This window comes from Carlito syrichta, unplaced genomic scaffold (assembly GCF_000164805.1).
Source record: "Carlito syrichta isolate Samal-C Ts95f unplaced genomic scaffold, Tarsius_syrichta-2.0.1 Scaffold309408, whole genome shotgun sequence".
Taxonomy (NCBI): domain Eukaryota; kingdom Metazoa; phylum Chordata; class Mammalia; order Primates; family Tarsiidae; genus Carlito; species Carlito syrichta.
The window spans coordinates 274,236-300,150 of NW_007253504.1; the positions used below are offsets into that span (position 1 = coordinate 274,236).

The 25,915-nt window shown below is 37.5% G+C and overlaps 1 protein-coding gene across 2 annotated transcripts in view; it reads right to left on the reverse strand.

The window, feature by feature from the left end:
• Window positions 1–201: 201 nt before the first annotated feature.
• MTIF2 (mitochondrial translational initiation factor 2) overlaps window positions 202–25,915 on the reverse strand; it is a 26,694-nt gene continuing 980 nt past the window's right edge. The window contains exons 3-16 of one of the 2 annotated variants that reach the window (XM_008067199.2): window positions 25,416–25,539; window positions 21,485–21,713; window positions 20,998–21,109; window positions 15,249–15,420; window positions 14,625–14,785; window positions 13,520–13,696; window positions 10,642–10,781; window positions 8,231–8,355; window positions 6,859–7,063; window positions 6,241–6,493; window positions 5,754–5,894; window positions 3,764–3,928; window positions 857–997; window positions 202–402 (exon numbers count right to left, since the gene is read on the reverse strand). In XM_008067199.2, the coding sequence (XP_008065390.2) occupies window positions 230–402; window positions 857–997; window positions 3,764–3,928; window positions 5,754–5,894; window positions 6,241–6,493; window positions 6,859–7,063; window positions 8,231–8,355; window positions 10,642–10,781; window positions 13,520–13,696; window positions 14,625–14,785; window positions 15,249–15,420; window positions 20,998–21,109; window positions 21,485–21,713; window positions 25,416–25,474 (2,253 nt within the window). In that variant the 5' untranslated portion in view covers window positions 25,475–25,539 and the 3' untranslated portion in view covers window positions 202–229. The remainder of the gene's footprint in view (window positions 403–856; window positions 998–3,763; window positions 3,929–5,753; window positions 5,895–6,240; window positions 6,494–6,858; window positions 7,064–8,230; window positions 8,356–10,641; window positions 10,782–13,519; window positions 13,697–14,624; window positions 14,786–15,248; window positions 15,421–20,997; window positions 21,110–21,484; window positions 21,714–25,415; window positions 25,540–25,915) is intronic. The other variant, XM_008067200.2, reaches the window with a different exon arrangement.

A 25,915-nucleotide genomic window follows, 5' to 3' on the forward strand; every position in this document is an offset into this window, starting at 1 on the left:
TATGGTAAAATTGTAATTTAACCATTAGAATTCTCTTTTGCCATATTGCTTGTGTTTCCAGGGTTTCTAGTTCAAGGCATCCTTAAATAAGGTTTCCTATTTGTGGCACTTTGGCATTGTGTTCTAGCATATTAATACTTGGTAGGACAACTTAGGTACTTTGTGGTAATAATACATTTCTATCTTCAATAAAGCAAAACATTTAGTGATTTACATTTTTAATATAATTTTAAAATCCTGGATCCCAAGAAGTCTTGGTTAGAACTTCCTTTTCTTCGTAACAAACAATTTCATCTCCCACTTTAAATTCTATCTTTTCTTCATCTAAACTGAGACCACAGTCCATTCCACTTCTAATGACTGAAACGTCATCTTTATGGTGTTTCAGTGAGGTTAATGAGCCTTTAAAAAAAAATTTAAGGTTAGCATATTCAACAAATAAGTACCCACTAAATGTGCAGTATGGTCTCACAAGGAAAACTACACTTAACACAGTCTCAAAAATTCTAGACTTGTCATATTAGATAATAGGTCTACATACCAAGGAAATCCCCTCAAAGTGAAGCTTGCTGTAAGCAAGGTTTGGCTTGTAACAAAAAATCCTAAATCTCCCATTTCAAAAGTAGAAATTTTTTGCAGAGGATGTAATTGTACCCAGAATGTGAATGGGAAAACCCAATATAAACATTTCAGGCAAAGGGAGCCCATCAGCTACAGACCAGTTAGGAGTTAAAATAGTAATAAAATGACCTGAACTGGGATTATGGGAATGAAAAATGAAAGGATTTCAGATGGTAACAATTGTGTTTTGGTAACTGGATATGCTATTATAAAAATAGATTTTGATGTTGCTTACCTTTCCAAATAACATGTCCTTTACGGATTAACTTAAATCTTTTTTGTTTTTCTAACTGTCCCTTTTGAACTCTGCAGCCAGCCACAGGGACTTTTTTCTTCCCCTCTGTTACAGAGAAGGTAGCTAGTATAGAGGCCTCACCTTTAGGAAGAAGAGAATATGCAGAATATGTAAAGACGCTGAGAAATACCTACTTTCTGACATGCAGTGCAAGAACTAAGTAGGAGAATCTTAACTCACACAGAAAAGAGGTCCGGGTTTCCTTGACTCCATCAACTTTACTTTCCTGATCGATATTAGGAATAAAAACATTAAAATCTTTGGCTACATAAATAATGTCTGCTCCATGAACATCATGTTTTCAGCTTTCCTCCAATATATTTTCTGGAGTAGATCACCTATCGTTACTTGATTTATTTTTAATCTTGCTACAGGTTAATTTATATCCCCTTAGGAGTACTAATTCCATGAATCTTTTTTCCAATAATTCCAATAATGAAGTAACACACTATAATGAACCAGTTTTCTAGGGTGTTGACTGATATGTTTGTTTACTCCTAGAAACCCTCGTATGACTTACAGTTTTCCAATTTGTATACATACAAATCTCTGTATGATCATGGTGAATGGGTCAGAAAATCCTAAAATAAATCTACGTGGACCAAAATACAAAACCAAATCTCATCAGGAAAACATCACACAAATCCAAATTAAGGTACATTCTTCAAAATAGCTGGCATGTATGCTTCAAAAATGTCAAGGTAAAAAAAGACAAAAATGGAAGAACTGTTTCAGATTAAGTGAGACTAGAGATATATGACAAATATAATCCATGATCCTGGACTAGGAAAAACATATACCTATAAAAGTACATTGTTGCAGCGAGACCTCATCTCTACAATAAATCAAAAAATCAGCTGGGCATGGTAGCGCATGCCTGTAATTCCGGCTACTTGGAAGGCTGAGGCGGAAGGATCGCCGGAGCCCAGCAGGTCGAGGCTGCGGTGGCCACGAGTGGTCACTGCACTCCAGTCTGGGTGACAGAGTGAGACTCCAACTCAAAAAAAAAAAAAAAGTACATTGTTGGGACAATGGACACAATTTTAATATGGACTGTGTATTAAATGATAGTATTGTATAAATAAACGTTTAATTTCCTGAGTTTGATCATTGTTCTGCGGTTTTACAAGGGAATATCCTTGTGCTTAGCAGATGTACTTTAGAGGCAATGACGCAGTATTGCAAACTTACTCTCACATGGTGGGGGGGCATCATATGACTATTAGAGGGAGGCAAAAGGCAAAGAGGGCAAAATGTAAACAATTGCTGAATTAAGTAAGAGATATATAAGAGTTTCTTCTTGCAATTTCTCTGGAAATTTAAAACTATTACCAAAATAAGTTAAAGACCTATGTGGGGAGGAAAAAAGAGTAATACAGTGATTCAATTAATTTTAAATAAACACCCTTTAACCTGGCCAAGAGATTTGCTTGAAAGACTACTTTAAAACATTTGATATTGAAATGTAAATGTTCTTCTCATGGTAGATTTTTCTGCCAGTCCAGAACAAAATCAATGACCACTTTCTGTGACACCATTAATAATCTTTACGCCTCACATTCTAGTCTAATTTGTATTATAATTTGTTCATGTCTAAACTTGAGGGCAAGTTCTTACTGCCTTATTTGTGCCTTTGTGTCTTCAAGGTTTAAGCACAATATGTTACACAGGGCAGGTGTTTATAACACAGGAAATTACAATGAATTCCTTTGGTAGTAATTATTTTCTAGAACACTTGAAAACTTTGCTTTCAAGTGCTATTTATAGTACCTAAAATGTGAATATGAGGACACAAAAAAGCCTGGAATTTAGTTATTAAAAATTACGTATTCTTGCAGGTTTAAACTTCAGTCACCTTCAAAGTACTCTCCAATTGATGCAATGCATCTATCAAGATGCTTTTTCCACTGTTCAAAACAGTTTCTGGACTTTTTTTTTTTTTCCTTTTTAGTTGGAGTCTCACTCTGTCGCCCAGGCTGGAGTGCAGTAGCATGCCGGGCTCCAGAAATCTGTCTGCCTCAGCCTTCCAAGTAGCCGGAACTACAGGCACAGGCTACCACACTCGGCTAATTTTTTATTTATTGTAGAAACGAGGTCTCGCCAAGTTGCCCACGCTGGTCTTGAACCCACTGGACTCATTGATTTTGATGCCTATTAGTGCTGCTGCCATTTCTGTTTCACAACTTCCACATCAGCAAAACATTTCCCTGTGAGGACTTTTTTCATCCACTCAGTGAATAGAGAGGGTGAAGCACAGGGCTCATGCCATTTTTGGCTAAAAACTGCCGAATACTCATGTGGTATGGGTAGATGCATAGTCATGATGGAAGAACCAGTCACCTGTTTGCCACAACTCAGGACGTTTCTTCTGCAGATCATAAAGCAACCATCTCAAAACTTCCAGATAAAAACTATCATGTCAGGCCAGGCATGGTGGCTCATCCTGTAATCCCAGCACTTTGGGAGGTGGAAGCAAACAGGACTGCCTGAGCCCAGTAGTTCAAGACCAGCCTGGGCAACATGGCAAGACCTTGTCTCTTCAATAAATCAAAAAATTAGCTGGGTATGATGGCATGTACCTGTAGTTCCAGCTACTTAGAAGATACAACGGAAAGATCACTACTGAGCCCAGTAGGTTGAGACTGCGGCAGCCATGTGTGCCACTGAACTCCAGCGTGGGCAATAGTGAGACTTTGACTCCAAAATAAAAATTAAAAAAAAAAAAAAACTACCGTTTGATCCGAAGAAACAAATTCTGAGTGTACTACAAAGGGCCTGCCCTCCAAAAAACAATTCCGGGTTTTTTTGGCCACCGTTTCATGGAAGTAACATTCAGTGGACACTTACCTATTGGATGTTCTTCCACACCACAGGGCAACCTGCTGCTCAGTTCTTCTTGCAAATCTTCAATAAGACGGTAGATGATTTTGTGAAGTTTAATTTTTACTCCTTTTCCTGCAGCTAACTGCTGGATAACACTGCTTGCATTCACATTAAAGCCATATATAACACCTAACAAACAAATACAATCAATAAAGTAGCACAAAGATTGCATTATAATCATGTGTCTTTCAAGCTGAAACTCAAATCTAAATGGTTTTATTTCTTTGTATGTAAATTAAGTAAAAATAGCAATTTGGAGAGTTAAGAAATTCTACGACTTTTTTCTCACCAAAATTAGTAAATTTTCAAGTTAATGAAAGAATTTTATAAGTTGTATTGTGGCTTATTTAACAAGGAAAATTTCTTTATGATTTTAAATCAATTTATTCAAGAAACACTATTTTAAGTGTCCAGAATATGCAAGGCAGTATGCTAAACAAAAATTTGGTTTATACCAGAGAAATAAGAAAACAAAAACTGATCAGTACTGAAATATTATTGCTTTATCTTAATAATTCTATTACAATCTTAATGCCTATAGTTTTTGTGGATTACATTTAGGTATTTAGATGGCCAAAAGATAGTGACTTAAAGGGGTGGGGAGAAAATAGTGACTTAATGGGTAAAGTTCAAGAGTTATTTTAAGATGCAAAAGAAGTTTCATGGGGAAAACCCCTTCGGGTCCCTTCCCGCTGTGGGAGCTTTTCTGTCCTCTCAATAAATGATGCTTTCTCACTTAAAAATAAATAAGTAAATAATAATTTTTTTAAAAAAAGAAGTTTCAAGCCAGGCTCGGTGGCTCAGCCTGTAATCCCGCGCCTTTGGGAGGCTGAGGTGAGTGGATTGCCTGAGCCCGCGGGTTCGAGACCCGCCTGGGCAGCGAGACCTCATCTCTACAATAAATTTTTAAAAAATCAGCCAGGCGTAGTAGCGCATGCCTGTAATTCTGGCTACTCAGAAGGCTGAGGCAAAAGGATCGCCGGATCCCAGCAGGCGAGGCTGCGGTGGTCGGAAGCGGCCACTGCACTCCAGTCTGGGCAACAGAGTGAGACTCCAACTCAAAAAAAAAAAAAAAAAAAAGAAGTTTCATGGAGTTGACCATTCTACCTAAAGACAAATAATGTATTTAATTGCAGAAGCAAAACACTCTTGCCTTAGACAGAAAGAATGAAAAAATTAATCCAAACAGTTAACTTGAGAAAAACACAATCACCCTGAAAGTCTTATCATTAAGAAATCATTCAATATACTATCTACATTACATAGCACAGTGCTAGGCCAGCCAGTGCCTACAAAATACTTTGAATTAATATGCATTACTGAAAATACCTTTACAGTAATAGTGGTGACATATAACTCTAATCAAGTCAGGTTTCAAAAGTAACTCTTTCCTAAATGATTAACTACTGGGTGCTGAACTTATTTAAAATGACAGCCATGAATCCCCTTTTGTATATCATAAGTTCAACTAATAAAGACAGTTCTTTGTTGTCTAGGCATTTAAAGCTAAAATAAGCTTTTATCATAAAGATATGATTTATAAATTAACAAAGATAGGTAGCCAGAAGTCATGAATAGGCTGATGTTAAGATCATTCAGAAATCTAAATTAATGAAAGATACAGAGAACCAACCTTGGGTTCGATGGGGAACTAGGAGGAGGAGTTTAAGGGTGCAGTAATGGTACTTAAAAAAAAAAATCAAGAAACACTACTCAGTCTTGAAATAGTTCCTTAAGGTTGCAAGGTTGCAGTACAACTGCAACAAGTAGAGTTATGGCTGCAATACTGCACATCCTGTTCAGTCCCACTTGCTAGCTAGGACTGGACCATAGCAGGAATAGTGATGCAGATGGGCATAAAGGTGTGACAAGCTAAGCAACAAAAGACAGAAATAGACAGTTCACAATGTGATCTAGGGAATACGGCTTAACAAATAAGAAATGGAATCCTTACCATCAAATGTCTCAGCAAGGTTAACATCATTTGCACTAATATCACCCACTCCAAAATGTACTAATTCTAGTTCACACTCATGTGAAGCATCATAGGTATCTATAATGTTCAAAACGACCTCAACGGAACCATCAACATCACCTAAATACAGAAAAGGTTTTAAAATGTTGATATTAAGAGTTAGGCATCAGCAGACAGAAAAATGACAATAATCTATTTAAAGCCATGATAGAAATGGCATTTATCACTAAATCCACTTTTATTTAAACTTAGTATTACAAATATCTACTTGACTTAATATAATGAACCAAATGTATATTTATGAACATTTATGGCAAAGTCAGCAAGAAATATGTTGACTAAGAAAATGTCTCCCAAAATATTGAAATAATTTTCACTTAAATGTACAGGCTCAACCTAAGTGTGAAAATAAAGAAATACATGTATTCAAAAAATGAGTTATAAAATAAAATCTTTTAAAAGGCACCTTTAATAATCACAGGAAGCAAATTTGAATCTCGTTCTGTTTTTTCTTTTGGTTTTAAGGGTTTTTGTTCTTTTCTTTCTAAATATTTTATAAATGATCTCTCCTTCCAGTGCAAAGTGCCATACTTCTCACGGGCTTTCCGATGTGCTTCTTGGTGTTCCTTTCGCTTTTCTTCTATTATTTTCAGATCACCTTTATTTTTCTCCTGTTCTTGCTCATACTTCCTCCAGTCAACAACTTCACGTGCCCTGGACTTTACAGGGGAAAAGCTGGCATTATTTATGAATAAACACCAATAACTACTAGGTTAAAAAGTCTCTGTGCTTTCCCCCATTATGAAACTTGTTTAATTCATGTATGAAACAACTTATAAGTTTCAAGAAACATGTAAAATTTTAATTCGGAAGCTTTGTGTATAAATGATTTAATTTTAAAAAACCTCAAATTTTAAAAAAATTCTATAGTCTAATACATTTAAAATGGCACAACTGGCCCCCTCACAGTCTCTTGTAAACTAGAATTATTTGTTAACATTAATACACTTCTTTGGTATAACATTACAGGTTGATATATTAAATCATTATATCATGTCTTATATAGGAATTAAGCTCAATGTACCTCAGATTCTACTTCAAGAATTTCATCTCCCGCAGAAGGAAGGTCTCTCCAGCCTATAATTCCCACTGGCATGCTGGGATAGGCCTCATCAATTGTTTTTCCATTTTCATCAAACATTAAGCGCACTTTTGCCCAACTATTCCCAGCAACCAGAACTGAGCCTTTTCTCAAAGTTCCTCTTTGAATTATAGCTGTAGTAACTGGACTAAAATGAAAATAAGAGTGTTTTTAATGCCATAATCAGGACATAATTGGACATCCTTAAGTAGAGCAAAGATATCTTCAGGAGGTTTAAATATACATAAACATATGTATGCACAAGGTTTATTCCACCACTTTTCAACTTCTTAAGTAGTTTTTCATACTATGAAAACATTTCAAAGCTGGGTGTGCTGATGCACCTGCAATCCCAGCTATGTGGGACGCTGACGTGGAAGGAGGTCAATGCTATGTTAAGCCTTGATCATTCCATCTCATTCCAGCCTGAGTGAGAACCCGACCAAAAAAACAAACAAAAAAGCATTTTTTGTAAGGTTATACTAAGAGAGGGAGCAGGGTGTTCTGACAGAATCTTAACCCATTTTCTATACCACTCTCCATGTCAGCTAAGAGATTACTCACAGCTATTAAAGAATATAAAGCAATGAGAAAGCCAGGTGTGGTGGCTCACGCCTATAATCTCAGCACTTTGGGAGGCCAAGGCAGGATCTTGAGCCTAGGCATTGAAGACCAGCCTAGTCAATATGGTAAAACCTCATCTCTACACATACACAATTAGCCAGTTCTGGTGGCATGTACCTATAGTCCCGACAACTCAGGAGCCTAAGGTGGAAGGATTGCCTGAGCCTAAGAAGTCCAGGCTACATGAGCTGTGACCGTGCCACTGCACTCCAGACTGGGTGAGAGCCCAACTCAAAAAAAAAAGCAATGAGAAAACCTCTCTTGCTGATAGGTAGGAAAATTCAAGAATGCCGTTTCAGAGACCTTTTAATATATTATGGTAATGAGCAAGATCATATGGAATTTACAAACCCTAAAATGCAGCTATTGGTATTTCATTCCAATTTATGTTATCTATGTGGCTTTACCAATTCAATCAAGTCAGTGGGGGGAGGAAAAAAATCAAACAAATTGAACTACTTAAGTCATCTGAATATGACTACTAGATGTATACAGATAACCTGCTAAGGTCTACTGATAATAACTATATTTTTGTATTCTTGTGTTAATAAAATACTTTTAAAAACAAATGCTTCAAAAATTGTTCCTGAACTAACAATTACATGCAATTAAAATAATATATTGTTATATAATTAAATCACAAAAACCATGGAACAAAATTGTAAAAAAGCAAGCAGTTTAACAGTCCTACCCTCTTCCTTTGTCTGTGAAAGACTCTATTACTGTTCCTTCCACTGGGCCAGTGGTATCTGCTTTCAATTCCAACATTTCTGCAAGAGCAAGTGTTGCTTCTGCCAAAGCCATCAGATTATCACCCTTTAACAACAAAGGTTGTTAATATACATTAATACATATTATCTAGAAATGTAAATACCAGGGTCAGAAAGCAAAATAATCCTCAACAGTTAAATACTTTTCTCTTTAGGCAAAAAAGCATCAATTACCAAATTTAATAAAGAAAGGAAGGAAGGAGGAAAGAATGGAGGTAGGGAGGGAGCAGAAAAGAAAAAAAAAGGAAGGAAAGGAGGAAGGGAAGGACGGATCAGCAAGAAATCCTGAGCCAAGGACAGATCTTGCAAGAAACAAATCGTTATTTTTTGTAAAGGATGACCACTGGTGGGCTTGTTAATACCCTTTCTTTTTCCTTTTTTTTTTTTTGAAAGCAAGATTTATTGAGAGGACAGAAAAGCTCCCACAGTGGGAGGGGACCCAAAGGGGTTGCCCAATACTCTTTCATAAACACATGGCTCTATTCATTTTATTTTTCCTTCATCGGACTCTATAATTGTGTTTTCTTCCTCTTTCTTTCTTTTTGTTGTTGTTGCTTTCAGAATTCCAATGCTTTAACTAACTGTAGCTCATCAGGACAGTGAACCAGGCTGGGTGTGATGGCTCATGCCTATAATCCCAGCACTTTGGAAACTGAGGTGGGAGGATTGCTTGAACCCAGAAATTAAAGACTACCCTAAGCAACACAGCAAGACCTCATCTCTATAAAAAATAGAAAAATTAGCTGAGTATGGTAGCACACACCTGTAGTCTCAGCTACTAAGGAGGCTGAGGTGGAAGAATAGCCTGAGCCAATTAAATTAAATTAAATAAGACATATAATAAATATATATATATTAAAATAAGGAAAGAAAGCACTCGCTAGACCCAGGCTCTAAGCCATATCCTGCAACCAGACAACTATGCAGTCTTGAAAACTCACTTCACCTCCCTGGGTCTCCTTTCCTCAACTAAAAAAGATGCCAGAGTAGATGGTTCTTTTACCTACCATGATCTGTGTTTACTATGCTCTCCAGGGTTCCAAGATCACACAGCTAATTAACTGGTGATGGAACTGAAACTGATGGGCAAGGGATTTTCCCACTCTCCATGTCAGGTAAGAGATTGCCCACAGTTGTTAGGCAGTATAAAACCACAGACAACTGTAAGAAAAACTGACCAAATACTTTGCTACCCACCCACTTATTCCTAGTATTTATTCCAATTTATGAAATGCCGCTCCCAAAAGTAGAGCTGGCATTGTTTCTCTGTGTCTTGGAAAAGAAGGCCTCACCTTATCTCCCTGCCCCTCTCAATTCCCTCTATTTCCTAGGAATCTTGCTATGCCTCCTAACAGCTTATCAACCTACTCCTCTGATGGTATTGGGCAGAAAAGGTGGTCAAGTCTTCAAATATTTTAATCTTATTGTAGCAAACTTGCTATCTGGCTTTCAGAGTGCAATAACAATTGAAGTATAATGGCATTTTATGAATTTCAGAGGAAAAGAGGCACAGTTTTACTATTAATGGAGGCATAATTTCTAAGCATCTTGGAGGTAACAAATTGAGGAAAAACAAAGACAAAATAAGATTTAATTGGGGGGAAGGAAGTTGAGTATAGCACCATCCCTTCAGTGGATGTTCAGGAAAAAAGTCTGTATTATAAATTAACCGTTAATTCCAATTAACTTGGAATACGACAAGAATGACAAAAAAGGAAAGTGCTACTTAGCAGCAACCTCTGTAGAATATGAGAATTGGAAAATGTTGATATGAGGCAAGTACTGAACTTCCTTGGAGTTTGCCATCCAAGAAAAAATAATTGGTAATATTAAAGAAAATGGGACTCAACAAAAATAACATTATAAAACTTATAGTAATTGAATCCATAGAAATATCCAATCAATAACAAAATCAATTCAGATGTTTAATCTTTGTATTTGACATTTTAAATCTCTTAAATGCTTTAAAGCCTATTCTATAGCTTTTTTACTTATGAAAGGCATGAAATAAAGGAATTTTTATTACCAACTGGATTTCATGTCTAGTTACAACAGTCTTTAGCCTACTGTTACCCTATCCCTACCCACATCATTCACCATTTAGTCTCCTCATTCTAAGTATCTTATGATAAAAAAAAAGGATTTAGACCTGACTCTCCATTGGGTAACTGACTCTGAGCCTAATTTGCCAGACCAGGATAATGATACCATCTTTGCCTAGTGTCCAGAGAATTTTTAAAAACAATACAATTATGTATGTCAAAATGCTCTTTAGGTATAATGCACTGTGTGTATTTTATGTAGTGTTCCCATCTGAGGTGTCCACATTTACCGTAAGTGCAGAGACAGGCACTGCTTGTACATCACCTCCGCAATCTTCACACACCACATCATAAGCCAGCAGCTCTTTCTTCACTTTTTCAGGATCAGCCTCAGCTTTGTCACATTTGTTTATGGCAAGGACAATAGGAACTGAAAGGGATCAAGGGATCAAGAAAAGTGCGCATGACAACACCTTTGATTCCAGGTATTCACAGTGAGACACCAAAGTACTATAGCTTTCTCTTTACTCAGTGGATATACTTATCTAACAAGAGACCACAAAGACCCACTTTAGAGTCACACCACTCACTCTCCTCTCTGCATATAAAGGATTCTAGATGCGAGTTGCTAAAACTGTTATTATAAGCAGATTCTGAATTAAGAACCGACACCTGAGATGATTTAAAAAATAATACAGTCATGTCTGCCATACTTAGGGGGATTGGTTCTAGGACATGCTCCCCTCCCCATACCATATATACCAAAATCTGTGCATACTCAAGTCCCTCAGTTGGCCCTACAGAACCATGTATATGAAAAGTTATTGTATAAGGTTTAAGTTCCATGAATACTGTATTTTCAATCTGTGTTTGGTTGAAAAACGCGCATATAAGTGGACTCACACAGTTCAAACCCATATTGTTCAAGGGTCAACTGTATTTTGGGTAGAAAGAGGCCTATCCTTAAACCTAAAAGCAAGATCAGTAACTATATTACAGATAATCTCACCCTAAAAGAATCATGAGAAGATTCTAATTCAATAATACTAGACCATTTGCCTCTTTATTAACCCATTGTTTTTTCTTTTAGAGACAGTTCTGTTGTCCAGGCTGTAGTGCAGTGGCACAATCATAGCTCACTGCAGCCTCAAATTCCTGGGCTCAAGTGTTCCTCTTGCTTCAGCCTCCCCAGTAGCCAGGACTAAAAGCGTGTGCCACCAAGTCTGGCTAGTTTTTTTTTAATGATCTGTATAGGCCAGGGTTTCTTGGTTCTCTTTTTTTTTTTTTTTTTTTTTTTGAGTTGGAGTCTCACTCAGTCGCCCAGACTGGAGTGCAGGCCGCTCCCGGCCACCGCAGCCTCGCCTGTTAGGCTCCAGCAATCCTTCCGCCTTGGACCTGAACTCTTAGCCTCAAGTGATCCTCCTGCCTCAGTCTCGGAGAGTGCTGGGATTACAGGCATGAGCCCAGCATAACTTATTGTTTGAACCCAACATCTCATCCTGGGTTGAAACTAAGTACCATTGTTGCAATTTTCTTTTAGGAATTACAGCAACTCTTTATTCATACACCTAGTTCAGTAACCAAGACATAGTAGGCTCTTGATAAGTGTTTGCTTAATGAATGGAGACCAAATAATCTTCTTATCTACTTGCTATTACTCTGGAGAAATCACACAAAATTCTAGGAGATAATTCTCTCACTGTATCTCACCATCTCTACAATTTCTTCAAGCATCAAAGGAACAGAAATTGAGACACAAAAAAGTTTTACAATCCACAACCTACTACTGTGAAAAAGTACATTCTATATCGATGAGCTTGAACTTAATAAGAACCAAAAGAATAGGTGTACAAAGCATAGTAAATGAATTTATCCTATCTCAATCAAGAGTTGTTAAGAGATCTCTGACAAATTTCTCTCTCTCTTCTTGTGATGTATTGCCTAGAATCATTCTCTGTCTGCCATATATTCCCTAAAACCGTTAAGAACAAAGTATATTACAACAAGGCGGTTTTGAGGAATTAAAAAGGAAAGAGACTAAAAACGGAAGCTAGATGATCTACAGTCCAAATGCAGATATGTTGCAATTTAGCTGTATAGTTGTATAAAATTGAAAAGAGTTCTCTGGCTGCCATTTGGGCCTAGTGTTGTAAGATGCTGTTGGATATTGTAAGATGAAAGAATTGGGCTAGTTCAGTAATTCTCAACTTTTTTTTTCTTGTCAATAAACTTGGGGGGAATATGACACTCCATCAGGTACATTTATGGGGGGGTAGGTATACGGTCATATCAGAATATGAATGAATGTACAGAATGTCTATGTGTATGTGTGGTGCTTATTATTACAATTTTTAAATGAAGACATAAGGGAGAAGATGGTTAAGTGATTTTCTAAATGTTTAAATTTTATACCTTTGATCAAATAAGAACTTATTTAAAGTAGATGAAGGGAAAGTTTCTCTTTAGAGAAGAATTCCATATAATAAATGAACAAGGGATGACAAAATTATGCAACTCCTAATGAATTTAGGTGATGGATACATAGGAATTCATTATTCTATTCTGCTTAAATGTTCCATAATAAAATAGTTTAAATAAAAAGTCACAGTAGAGGAAGGAATGTACTCGTAGTCACAAGTCCCAAGTTAAATCCTGCTACACATTTTCAGTTATAAGTCTGTGGTAAAACAATTTCACTATCTCTGAGGCTTGTCTGTAAAACAGGTATAATAATCCTGGGAATGCTGTGAAGATTAAATGAGCTACATGTCAATGACCCCAGAACTGTGACTTTATTTAGTAGATCCTTTGAAAAAAAAAAAGCAGCTGGGCACGGTGGCCCACACCTGTAATCCCAGCACTTTGGGAGGCTGAAGCAAGAGGAGTGCCTAAACCTACAAATTCAAGACCAGTCTGGGCAACTTGGCGAGACCTCATCCCTACAATAAATCAAAAAATTAGTTGGGCGTGGGGCGTGTGCCTGTGGTTCCAGCTACTTGGAAGGCTGAGGCGGAAGGATCACCTGAGCCCAGCAGGTTGAGGCTGTGGTGGCCATTAGCGTGCCACTGCACTCCAGTCTGAGCGACAGACTGACTTCAACTCAAAAACAAACAAACAAAAAAATAAAGCACCTTCCTTCCTTATACATGTAAGTCAACCATACAGTACCTTGAGCATCTCTGGCATGCTGAATAGATTCTACAGTTTGTTTCATCACCCCATCATCTGCAGCTACAACCAATATGACAATGTCAGTGACCTGAGCACCTCTGGCTCTCATTGCTGAGAAAGCAGCATGTCCTGGAGTATCAAGAAAAGTTATCTTTTCTCCAGAAGGCAGAGAGACTGTGAAAACAGATACAAGAACACTAAGGACTCAAATATGTACTTCCTCAATACAAAGAAACATATACGATATTGTCATATATAATCCATAAATCCTTAAAATAATTTTACTCCTTCCATTAATCTTAATCAGAACAACACAGATCATTTCATTATGAAAAGTGAAGATACTAGTGAGACTTTTAGGGTTTCCTTTCCATGTAATAATTTCAAACTAAAATTTTTCATATTTCTAGAATACAACTGCTTTCATAAAGGTACCAACTGATATCTATCTATTCTGGAGCAAAAGCAAGACTAAAAAGCAGCTACCCATACATTAGCAAACCACAGCTGCACAACTATCCTGACACAGAAAGGCAATTCAGTATGTAGTTAGTAGCTCAGAATTTGAGTCCAACAAACTTGGGTTTAAATCCTGGCTTTGCTACTTACTAGTTATATACCTTGAGCAAGTTATTTAAACCAAAGAACTATGAGCCTCCTTATATGTAAAAGCAAATATTAATTCCTACCTCACGATGTTGTTGCCAAGATTAAAAAGATAAAGCATATAAGGTGCTCAGCACAATGCTGGGCACATGCTAGGTATCCAGTAAAGGGTACTATTATTTATAATATTCTTATCAGCAACATTATCACAACTTGTCAATGGAGGTTATATAAACATAATTATTTAATGACAAATTTTAGGCACATTAAATTAAACTAAGAATGAGCTAGAATAAAAAAGACGACATGATTTTCTCATAGAAAGTACAATATAACCTTTCTTAAGCACTTGCTGTACATTTCATCAAACCAATGGCTTTAAGTTTTAGCCTTCCTTTTTACTTTGCATTTGTATATTTCATATTATGACATTTGGTTTAAAAAATAATAATAAGTGGGGTTCCCAAGCACATTGTAAGGTAATTTGTGTTCATACCAAGAAAGGCACCAATGTGCTGAGTGATGCCTCCAGCTTCCATTGTTGCCACTTGAGTTTTTCGAAGTTTGTCAAGTAACGTCGTTTTCCCATGATCAACATGGCCCATTATAGTAACAACTGGGGACCTTGGGGTTAATAAAGCTGGATCTGCCTGGGGCCTATAAATAACAGCAAAGGAGTTTCATTTCTTAAATATCAGAAACACTTGATAGTCTGTGAACTGGTTCACAGTTATCTCTGTGAGCTACCATTAGCAATAAAACCCAACATTCAGCTTTCATTTGACATAACTATTTTCCCCGCCTATTCATATGATGACTTATGGAAGAATATTTAATGATTGCTTACCTACAGTTGGCATTTTCATACCAATGAGCAGAACTGAATCAAATTTTAAAATTCAAATCAATACATACTCTCAGCAAACTAAGAAAAATAAACCTTAAAGTTTTATAATAACCTGAATATACTTTCTGATGCTTTAAGCACTTTGAAGAAAACTTTGTTCCACACTCACATATCATTTAAGTTACAAAATAAGTTTTAAGGTAAATATTTCCATTGAAAGTGTAAATAAAACCATATGGTCTCCCTCCCCTAATGCATACAGTTAAGTTTTACCTTCTCACAGCATCTTTATTTTCTCTGACTTTGTCCTGTTTTAATTTGCTCCATTTCAACTTCATCCCTGCCTTCCTTAACACTTCTTTGATCCAGACTTCATCTAAATGTGAGTCTGCTTCCAGTGAATCTATGTCAATAGCAGTGTTCAATAAAGCTTCATATATATAATCTGATGGGAATAAAATAAAACCTTTTACGATCATGAATTAAATGCTCAAGAAAGTGCTAATATAACCAGTACACTCAATGAGATAACTAACTATATAAACTATCTGTTTCTTTAACGTTAACAAATCACAAATGATGCATTTATATTAAGTAACACTTCTGCATATTCATAAATATTTGCATATTCATGTACTTTCTAAGCCATCTGAATCATCGATAAAACATTAAATTGCATAGTGTATAAATTTAGTATTTACAGTAGTTAACCATAGTCTACTTCTTTAAAAACTTACATCACATACGTCACACATATACAAATGTGTGTGTGTACACACAGTTGATTCTCATTATTTGTAATAGTTGTATTCTATGAAGTCACCACAAATACTGAATCAGGCCTGGCACAGTGGCTCATACCCGTAATCCCCACACTTTGGGAGGCCCAGGCAGACTGATTGAGCCCAGAAGTTCAAGATCAACCTGGGAAACAAGCGAAACCTCATTGCTACAAAAAATAAATAAATAAAACACACGAGCCAGGCTTGGTGCATACCTGTAGCCCCAGTTACTTGAGATGCTGAGGTGGAAGGATCACCGAGCCCAGGAGGCCAAGGCTGCCATAAGCTATGATCATCGTGATCAAGCCACTGCACTCCAGCTGGGGTGACAGAGTGAGATCCCCAACAAAAATAAATAAATAAATAAACTGATTCAGCAAACACTGAACCACTGCTCTGAGGGAAAATACAGGGTTGGGTTCCTGCAAGCTCCAGTCACTATTTCATCAACTTACCAATATATAATCTTGTTTTATGTGTTTCTGTTTAAAGATACTTTTTAAAATACATATTCTTGATTCATTAACATTGAACTCATGGCCAACAGCATTATAACTTATGCCTGAATGAGCTTATCTAAGACATATTTTTTTCTGTTAGGCACATCACAGCCTTCTTGTGCTTAGGAACATCAGACAGCATTTCAGGACTACACATAGGGGCCATTTTGAACAACGAAATCATCAACAAAAAAGCGTAAAAATGTGGTACTAAACAAACCACAAAAAGGATGCTTATTTATAGTATGAGAGCAGAAACAAGAAGGCAGAGTATCACTTTGTTCAATCTCAGGTGGGAACGAGTGCATCAGGTAACTCAGAATTTTCACCACTCTGCACACGTCCAAGAATAACTGCAAAATCACCCTGGGTATTGAATTTTGAGCTACAAATATGTTTTAATGAGAAGGAAGCTTTGCAAATGCCTAATCCACAAATAACGAGGATTCACATACACAGTATGTATCTCTCAGTACACACCCCACAATTTATTTACTTCTTTATATATCTACTTAGGGTATCCAAAAAGTCTTGAAATACAGGAAAAATATTTTAAAGTGCTTTGTTTTAATCTCAGTCATATTTCCCATGGATGATAAATAAATATATATGTAATGGTAATGAAATAGTAGTAGTAGTTTTATGTTCCAGATTTCCAGTTACCCTAGACAAATATATTTTAAAAGTACATACAAAAAAAGGCATCCTCAAGTAAGTAGAACATTATGCAAAAAGAACATCCTATTCAGTAGTGTGCTGATAAATGTTTAATAACTAGGCTCTCAAAAATACATCCCTGGCCAGGCTCAGTGCCTCAGCCTGTAATTCCAGCACTTTGGGAGGCCGAGGCGAGTGGATTGCCTGAGCCCACAGGTTCGAGACCAACTTGGGAAATTTGGCAATACCTTGTCTCTACAATAAATAAAATAAATAGTAGGGCTTAGTAGCATGCTACTAAGTAGTTCTGGTTACTTGGAAGGCTAAGGCGGAAGGATCACCAGAGTCCAGCAGGTAGACAGACACTGGGTGGCCATGAGTGTGCCACTGTACTCCATCCTGGGCAATGGAGTGAGACTCCAACTCAAAAAAAAAAAAAAATCCCTAATTTATAGAATTTCCTAATTTCCATGATACAAATACATCTGCTATGGTTGATTTCAAGCTACCAACACGAAGTCATTGAATGCAGAGATGGGAAGAGAGGTACAGTTGCACAATTATATAGTATTTCCGCCACACAAACATAATAGGCATAAATAACCTCAAGAATATATATAATAGTAAAATGCAGGAAAATAATTAGGAAGTGAAGAGTTTTTACTATCTCTATTATTTAATTTTTTTAAATGATCGTGTTCAACAACCAGGTCACATAATTCCTTATAATTTAGCAATGAGCTCACAAACATGCAAACCAGCCCCAGCAAGCCTCTGCTACTACTCCATAATGCCAAAAAAACTACTTCCTGTTTATTTTCTCACCACATTCTTTCCCAAGAAAACACATTTTAAGAATGATACATCTCAAACTTCCTATGTGGATATGCTCTCAGATAACTATAAAACTCTTTCAAAACATAAAAATTATGAAACAATGCTGTTTCTAATAATGCTAAAAATGCATAACTCAGTTACTAGTTTTCCAATATGTTATCCTGAACTTTTAAGAGATAGCTTGCACATAGAGATAATCTTATTCCCCCTCTGTATCAGAAACAGAGGTATTTATGGTATTGACATACTATTTTATCTTTATTCAAGATGTAAGTAAATACTTACCTGTAGATAAGTATTCAACATACTTCATCCAGAAATATTAATTAATTAACTGACTCAAGAGAGGAGGAAAAAATGTATTCATGTTGCTAATATATAAAGAAATTAAAAATAATTACCTCATGAAAACTATCTTTTTTTTTTTTTGATTGTTGGAGTCTTACTCCGTCACCCAGACTGGAGTGCTGTGGCCACTCCCGGCCACCACAGCCTCGACCTGCTGGGCTCTGGCGATCCTTCCGCCTCAGCCTTCCAAGAAGCCATAACTACAGGCACACGCTACCACGCCCAGCTGATTTTTTGATTTATTGTAGAGATGAGGTCTCGTCAAGTTGCCCAGGTGTATCACGAACCCACCGGCTCAGGCAATCCACTCACCTCAGCCTCCCAAAGCACTGGGATTACAGACTGAGCCACCGAGCCCGGCTGAAAACTATCTATTTTAAATTTTATTTTATTTTACTTTTAGTTGGAGTCTCACTGTCACCCAGGCTGGAATGCAGTGGAATGTTCATGGCCACCGCAGCCTTGACCTGGGCTCAGGCAATCCTTCCACTTCAGCCTTCCGAGTAGATGGAACCACAGGTGTCTGCCACCATGCTTAACTAATTTTTTGATTTATTGTAGAGACGAGGTCTCACCAAGTTGCCCAGGGTGGTCTAGAACCCCTGGACTCAGGCAATCCTCTCGTCTCGGTCTCCCAAAGTGTTGGGATTACAGGCGTGAGCAACCATGCCTGGACATGAAAATTACCTTTAATTCAGAAGATATTTCAATATTAAATAAACTTCAAATAGATAAATTTTATTTAAATCTTAGTTAATCAGTTTAGGGTTCAGAACAGTTCTCCATGGGACTAAATTTATATTTTAATCATTCTATTTATTAAGTGATATTAAGTAATTATGGTTAATTCCTCTGTGTGCAGAGAGCATGGGGGTACTTTTTTTTAAAAAAAGGAACAGACTTTTGTAGAAACATATTCAAGTATTATGGATAAAATGGTATATTATGCAATGCTGTCATTGACTTATGCATACATTTAAGCTTACCCCATTCCTATCACATATGCTTGAAAATTGCAAATAATAAAAAGTTTTTAAAAGCAAACTTATCATCAACATTACTGATAAAGTCTTTTTTTTTTTGAGTTGGAGTCTCACTCTGTCACCCAGACTGGAGTGCAGTGGCCGCTCCCGGCCACCGCAGCCTCCACCTGCTGGGCTCCGGCTATCCTTCCGCCTCAGCCTTCCAAGTAGCTGGAACTACAGGCGTGCGCTACCATGCCCGGCTAATTTTTGATTTACTGTAGAGATGAGGTCTCGTGAAGTTGCCCATGCGGGTCTCGAACCTGTGGGCTCAGGCAATCCACTCACCTCAGCCTCCCAAAGTGCTGGGATTACAGGCTGAGCCACCGAGCCCGGCTGATAAAGTCTTATTAATACTGTTTTCCTTGGAAAAATTCTGAATGATGTAGCCATATCCATTTATTTTCTTAATGTTTTCTTGTTACAAAGTGACTGCATAATCCAACTGCAAAGTTATAAAAATGCCAGTGTGCTAATTTTCTATTCTTTGTCAGGATGCACATGTAACAAAAGTGGTAACACTTAAAGTTTACCTCTGCCATAATTTACAAAATGATTATTGAGAGACAATTTGGCCTGTGAATAACAGCAAGTGCTCAGAGCCATATCCCCTGGGTTCAAACCCCAGCTCTACCCCAGACTAGGCATAAAAAGAAGCTATTATTTGTCCTCTCCGTGCCTAACTTTCTCGGCCTGTAAATAGGGATACCTACCTCAGAGTTAATAAAGTACCGGTACCTATTAACAGTTCAACAAATACGAGTTATTATTTTTCTCTCTCTGTATTTCAATAGCTCTAGGGGATACAAATAGTTTTGGTTACATGGCTGCATTGTATAATGGTGAAGAAGTCTGGACTTTAAGTGTACCCTACCTGTGCACATTGTATGTGATAGATGATGTTTCATTCCTCCACCCCTTCCCAACCTCCCCCTTCACATGTGAGTTACGATTATTAATTGTTTTTTCCAAGAGTCTGCCTCACTTGTCACTTTATTTTGCCACAATAATAGACTATTTCTTAAATACTGAATTTTAATATCAGTTTATAATGAAAACTCAAATTTGGTTTCCACAGTTGTAAATTGGTAATAAATACATCCATGGCACAATGAAGGAATGACAATGATGTGACAATGATGTGCTCCATTATGAGAAGTTATAGCTATTACTATAAATATTTTTCTGCTGGCCTTACAGATATTGTCAAAATGAGTGAAAAAGAGAAATCAAGCCGGGCTCGGTGGCTCAGCCTGTAATCCTGCGCCTTTGGGAGGCTGAGGTGAGTGGATTGCCTGAGCCCGCAGGTTCGAGACCCGCCTGGGCAGCGAGACCTCATCTCTACAATAAATCAAAAAATCAGCCAGGTGTGGTAGCGCGCGCCTGTAATTCCGGCTACTCGGAAGGCTGAGGCGGAAGGATTGCCAGAGCCCAGCAGGTCGAGGCTGCGGTGGCCGAGAGCAGCATTGTACTCCAGTCTGGGCGACAGAGTGAGACTCCAACTCAAAAAAGAAAAGAAAAAGAGAAATCAGAAAGTTCTAGAAAAACAAAGGAAATATACATAAGTATAGCTCCTCAATCCTAAAACATTCTTTGGATTTATTCTACTAGCCCACAAAATTTTTAAGAAAGGTTAATTCCTGTAAGAAAATATTTTTCTATTTCTATTGAAAGCAAAATCTTGGAGAACTACATTTGGCAAAGAGTTGAGAAACTTAATTAGGATTTGTGACCTAAAGTGGAAAATACTGGAATGACTTCACATCATTTTAAAGTACCAATCTGGTTTTTATCCTTGAATGCCTTAATCTCATTGCAAATTAAATTCTAAGTCTTTCACATTCCATATTTTTCCTTATAAAATCATCTGGCTCACCTATGTTTTTTTCCATCGCCTTGGCCAGCTCCTTGACAGTCATTCCAATCCATACTTCTACCTCCTTTTTAGATTTTGTTGAAGACAACTGTGGTTTCCTTGGTCTTTCTTCCTATGAAAAATCAAAACATAAGCAAAAAGGAGGAAAAAAGTTTAGACATTTTAGATTTATTCTGGAATAGCTACCATAATCACAGCTACTATTTCTACCAACAAACACTCCCATAAATAGGTGAACCTTAAGCCAAAATAAAAAATCCTGCACCCTTAATTCACTGTTATAATTTCCCAGTAATCAAATGTATCAGCATTATCACACAAATAGTCAGAGCTTCCCTTCCTCAAAAAGTTCCACTACCTGGAGTATAGAATTAAGTAAGAAATACTCTATAAATGACAAAATACTCAAAATTGATTTCTACTCATAGTTCTAGGCACTTTCATCTCAGACTAAATAATACAATAAATGATAGAAATCTGTAACTACCTTTTTTGTTGCCAGAAGTCTATATTGAGATAAAGCAGCCCCGATGAGCATGTCTGTCTGCCTGCGCAGGGGATACAGCTGAGCTGTCCACACGGGGTAAGCAGATGAAAACCCATGCCTCCACTGTGCTAATAATGCTCTTCTTTGACCCAGGCTGCGAAGTTGCCTACAAATAGTGTGAAATCGTAGCAAGTTCTCCAACTTCAGTAGCCTCTGGCTCATGTTTCTCCTAGAAAAAAGGTTTTAAAATAATACTTTAGTTAGTGCTCTTAAGACAGCATTTTTACAACATTGTGCTCAAGTCAAGTTAGCAAATATTAATTGGATATCTACTACATGCAAACCACAGCGTTAAGTGCTAGAGTTACAACAATGAGTAAAACTGGGTTCCTGTCCTGAAAGAGTTCAGTTTAGTCAAGAGATGGGATGCCATACCACATACTCTCTAGATAATAGCTATTAATACTATCATTGTTGTTAATGTTACTACTATGATAGAACTGCAATACAATAACAAACAACTTTATAAAAGGCTCCTTTTTCACTCTCAAATATCAACTAACCAAATCACAACTAGAGTGCTTTTTTCTAAAGCGCAAATTTGAAGTCATCAACCTTCTGCTCAATACTCTCCAATGGGTCCTCATTAGCCCCAGTTTAATGTATTTCATAACATGCTAAGGGTGCATTCCCTGTACTCTGCTAATCTCATTTCATCTCTCATATTCTCATAATATGCCCACTCCTACCTCCCAAGCTTTTGATACTTTGACCTGCCTATAATCACCAATGGTTTACCACCTTATTTCCGAACCCTTCCATACACTTCTTTAGTTGGAGCTGTCTGAACTCTCAACATTTTTCTTCTTCCCACTTCACCCTTGCAAAAAGATGCTTTAAGGTAGCAAGAGGGCACCTGATATCTACTGAAAAATGCCTTTTGAATATTATTACTGGAATGAAATAAGAGTTTATTGAGAGAAAACTGTAACAGAACTCATTAGTAATATAGTTCTTTTCCTCCCAGAATCCTCTATTTCCTCTGCTCTTAAGACAGCATTTTTACAACATTGTGTTTCAGTTTTTAAGGGCAGGAACAATTAAAATAATATAAAAAGTAAATGTTTTCTGCTTAGCAACTATTTCCTAAGTCCCCTGTGCCAGTTTTATGTTTGATAATGTTGATTCAGTTTAGTAAGTCAGAGTCCGTTCCACAAAGAGTTCACTATCTTTAAAGCAAATTTTCTAATACAATGATTCTCTGGCACAGCAGACCCAGTGACTGATTATAACCTAGGGTAGCATTTGCATTGCAATAATATGCACAATTTTTTTCTGAAAACTGTAAATTCATATTAAGGTTTTTGTTGTTGTTGTTGTTTTTGAGTTGGAATCTCACTCTGTCTTCCAGGCTGGAGTGCAGCTCATGGCCACCTAAGCTCATGGCCACCTAAGCATTGAACTGCGGGGCTCCGGCAATCCTTCCACCTCAGCCTTCCAAGTAGCCAGAACTACAGGTGTGTGCTACCACGTCTGGCTAACTTTTCAATTTATTGTAGAGAAGAGGTCTCACCAAATTGCCCTGGCTGGTCTCGAACCCGTGGGCTCAGGCAATCCCCTCACCTCGGCCTCCTAAAGTGCTGGGATTACAAGAGTGAGCCACCACACCCAACTAGTGTTTCATGAGATATCTTATATGCTTCTGTTTCTTTTTTGTGGGGGGCGGTCAGAGTCTCACTCTGTTGCCCAGGCTGGAGTACAGTGGCACCCTCACAGCCACTGCAGCCTCTACCTGCGGGTCTCAGGCAACCCTCTGCCTCAGTCTTCCAAGTAGCTGAAACTACGGGCTTGCTCCACTATGCCCGGTTGATTGTTTAATTTATCACAAAGATGAGGTCTTGTCAAGTTGCCCAAGCTGGACTCGAACTCCTGTGCTCAGACAATCCTCTTACCTCCGCCTCCCAAAGTGCTGGGATTACAGGCAAGAGCCACTTGTGCTCAGCTTTTTTTTTTTAAATGGAGAGTAAATCTCCAGGTAGTGGGTATGGTCTTTTAAACTCTTGAATATAGACTTTTTTTGTTGTTTTGCTTAAGCCAGAGTGTCACCCTGTCACTCAGGCTGGAGTGCAGTGGTACACTCATGGCCACTGCAGCCTCAACCTGCTGGGTTTACGCAATCCTTTTGCCTCAGCCTACCAAGCAGCTGAAACTACAGGCACGTACCACCACACTGACTTAATTTTTTGATTTATTGTAGAGATGAGGTCTTGCCAAGTTGTCCAGGCTGATCTTGAACTCCAGAGCTTAGGCAATCCTCTCACCTCCGCCTCCACCTCCCAAGATGCTGGGATTACAGGCATGAGGCACTGCACCTGGCTGAATATTAGATTTTCTTTTACTCACGACTCAATAACTTTAGTTAATGTTTTTTGTTTTTTTTTTTTTTGAGTTGGAGTCTCACTCGGTCGCCCAGACTGGAGTGCAGTGGCCGCTCCCGGCCACCGCAGCCTCGACCTGCTGGGCTCCGGCGATCCTTCCGCCTCAGCCTTCCGAGTAGCCGGAATCACAGGCATGCACTACCACGCCCGGCTGATTTTTTGATTTATTGTAGAGATGAGGTCTTGCTGCCCAGGCGGGTCTCGAACCCGCGGGCTCAGGCAATTCGCTCACCTCAGCCTCCCAAAGGCACGGGATTATAGGCTGAGCCACCGAGCCCGGCTTAGTTAATGTTTTAATGAGTATCTTTTCAACCCTTTTCTTCGTGTTTATATCTATTTTACTTATAAAATGAAGTCATATAATATTTTGTTTTATAACTTTTTGCACTAAAGAATATATTGTGAATACTGTTTTATGTTATTAAACATTATAATCAACAGTCCATATCCATGGTTCCACATCTGTGGATTCAAACAACTATGACTCAAAAATATATTTTTTAATGGGTAGTTTTGTCTTTACTGAACAACATGTAGACTTTTTTCCTTGTAATTATTCCCTGAATAATACAGTATAACAACAGTTTACATAGCATTTACATTGTATTAGGTATTATAAGTAAACTAGAAATGACTTAAAGTATGTAAGAGGATATGCTTAGGTTATATGCAAATAAATAGCATTTGATATAAGGGATTTGAGCATCCATAGATTTTGGGATCGATGAAGAGAGGGTCCTGGAACCAAACTCCTATGAATACCAAGGGACAAATGTATTCTTCTATGTTACAAAAAAAAGAATAAAAATTATGAAATATTTCACTGTGTTTACCTTAATCATATAAAGTTACCTTGAACAAAATTTTAAACTTTTATAAAGTCTTAAAAACATTTAACTATTTCTCTCATAAGATGGCATTTCTACAGTATGCTTATATTTTATATATATATGTGTGTACAGTATATATATAACTTTTTTTTTTTTGACTTCAAGTCTCACTGTCACCCAGGCTGGAGGGTATTGGCTCACAGCTACTGCAGCCTTGACCTGCTGGGCTCAGGCGATCCTTCTGCCTCAGCCTTCAAAGTAGCTGGAACTACAGGTACGTGCTACCACGCCCAGCTAATTTTTTGATTTACTGTAGAGACAAGGTCTTGAAACCCTGGGCTCAGGCAATCTTGCCTGTGTCTCCCAAAGCGCAGGGATTATAGGTGTGAGCCACCTTTCCCAGTAAATGTTACTTTTATATAAGCATATTTACATTTTCTGGTAGATATTCTTTTAAATTATTCACAAAGGATAATAGTTATTTGATATAACCAAAAAAAATTTGAAGCTCTAGACAGGTAAGCTTTGCTAGATAACTGGAAATTAAATGTCACATTTCAACCAATCTACCCAAAATGTATTTTGTTGTCCTGATATAGTAAATAGCATATACCAATTTTTTTTTTTTAAATAAAGAAAATAAATGACAACTGAAACAGGCACCTGAAGAAAGTACCTGGCCGGGCACCAAAAGAACCTTGGGTGGACATCCACTCTGACATATACCACAACTGTTATTTTGATTGAGCAAGTCACTTGTTTCCTATGGGCCTCATTTTCTTGATCTCTGTAAGAAAGAAAGTAAAAGTGTTTGAATATCTGTCCTTCCTAGTACAAGGCAATAAGGCAAAAAATGGGATATGTATATACTTTATCATCAGTTATTTTAAAAACAATAATCACATGATTTTTATTGATGGCTTATATGCTTTGCTTATAAATTAAAAATATTCACAAGCTACTATCTTGTTTATTTATGGATAATTCTGAGGTTTTGTGTATAACACAGCAAGCATTTTACCTTAAAAAACTTATTCAAGTAAAGACCAAAAAAGAAAAATCTGTCTTAATGCCAAAGAAATAAACACATTAAGATTCAGGAAAGCCGGGCTCGGTGGCTCAGCCTGCAATCCCGCGCCTTTGGGAGGCTGAGATGAGTGGAT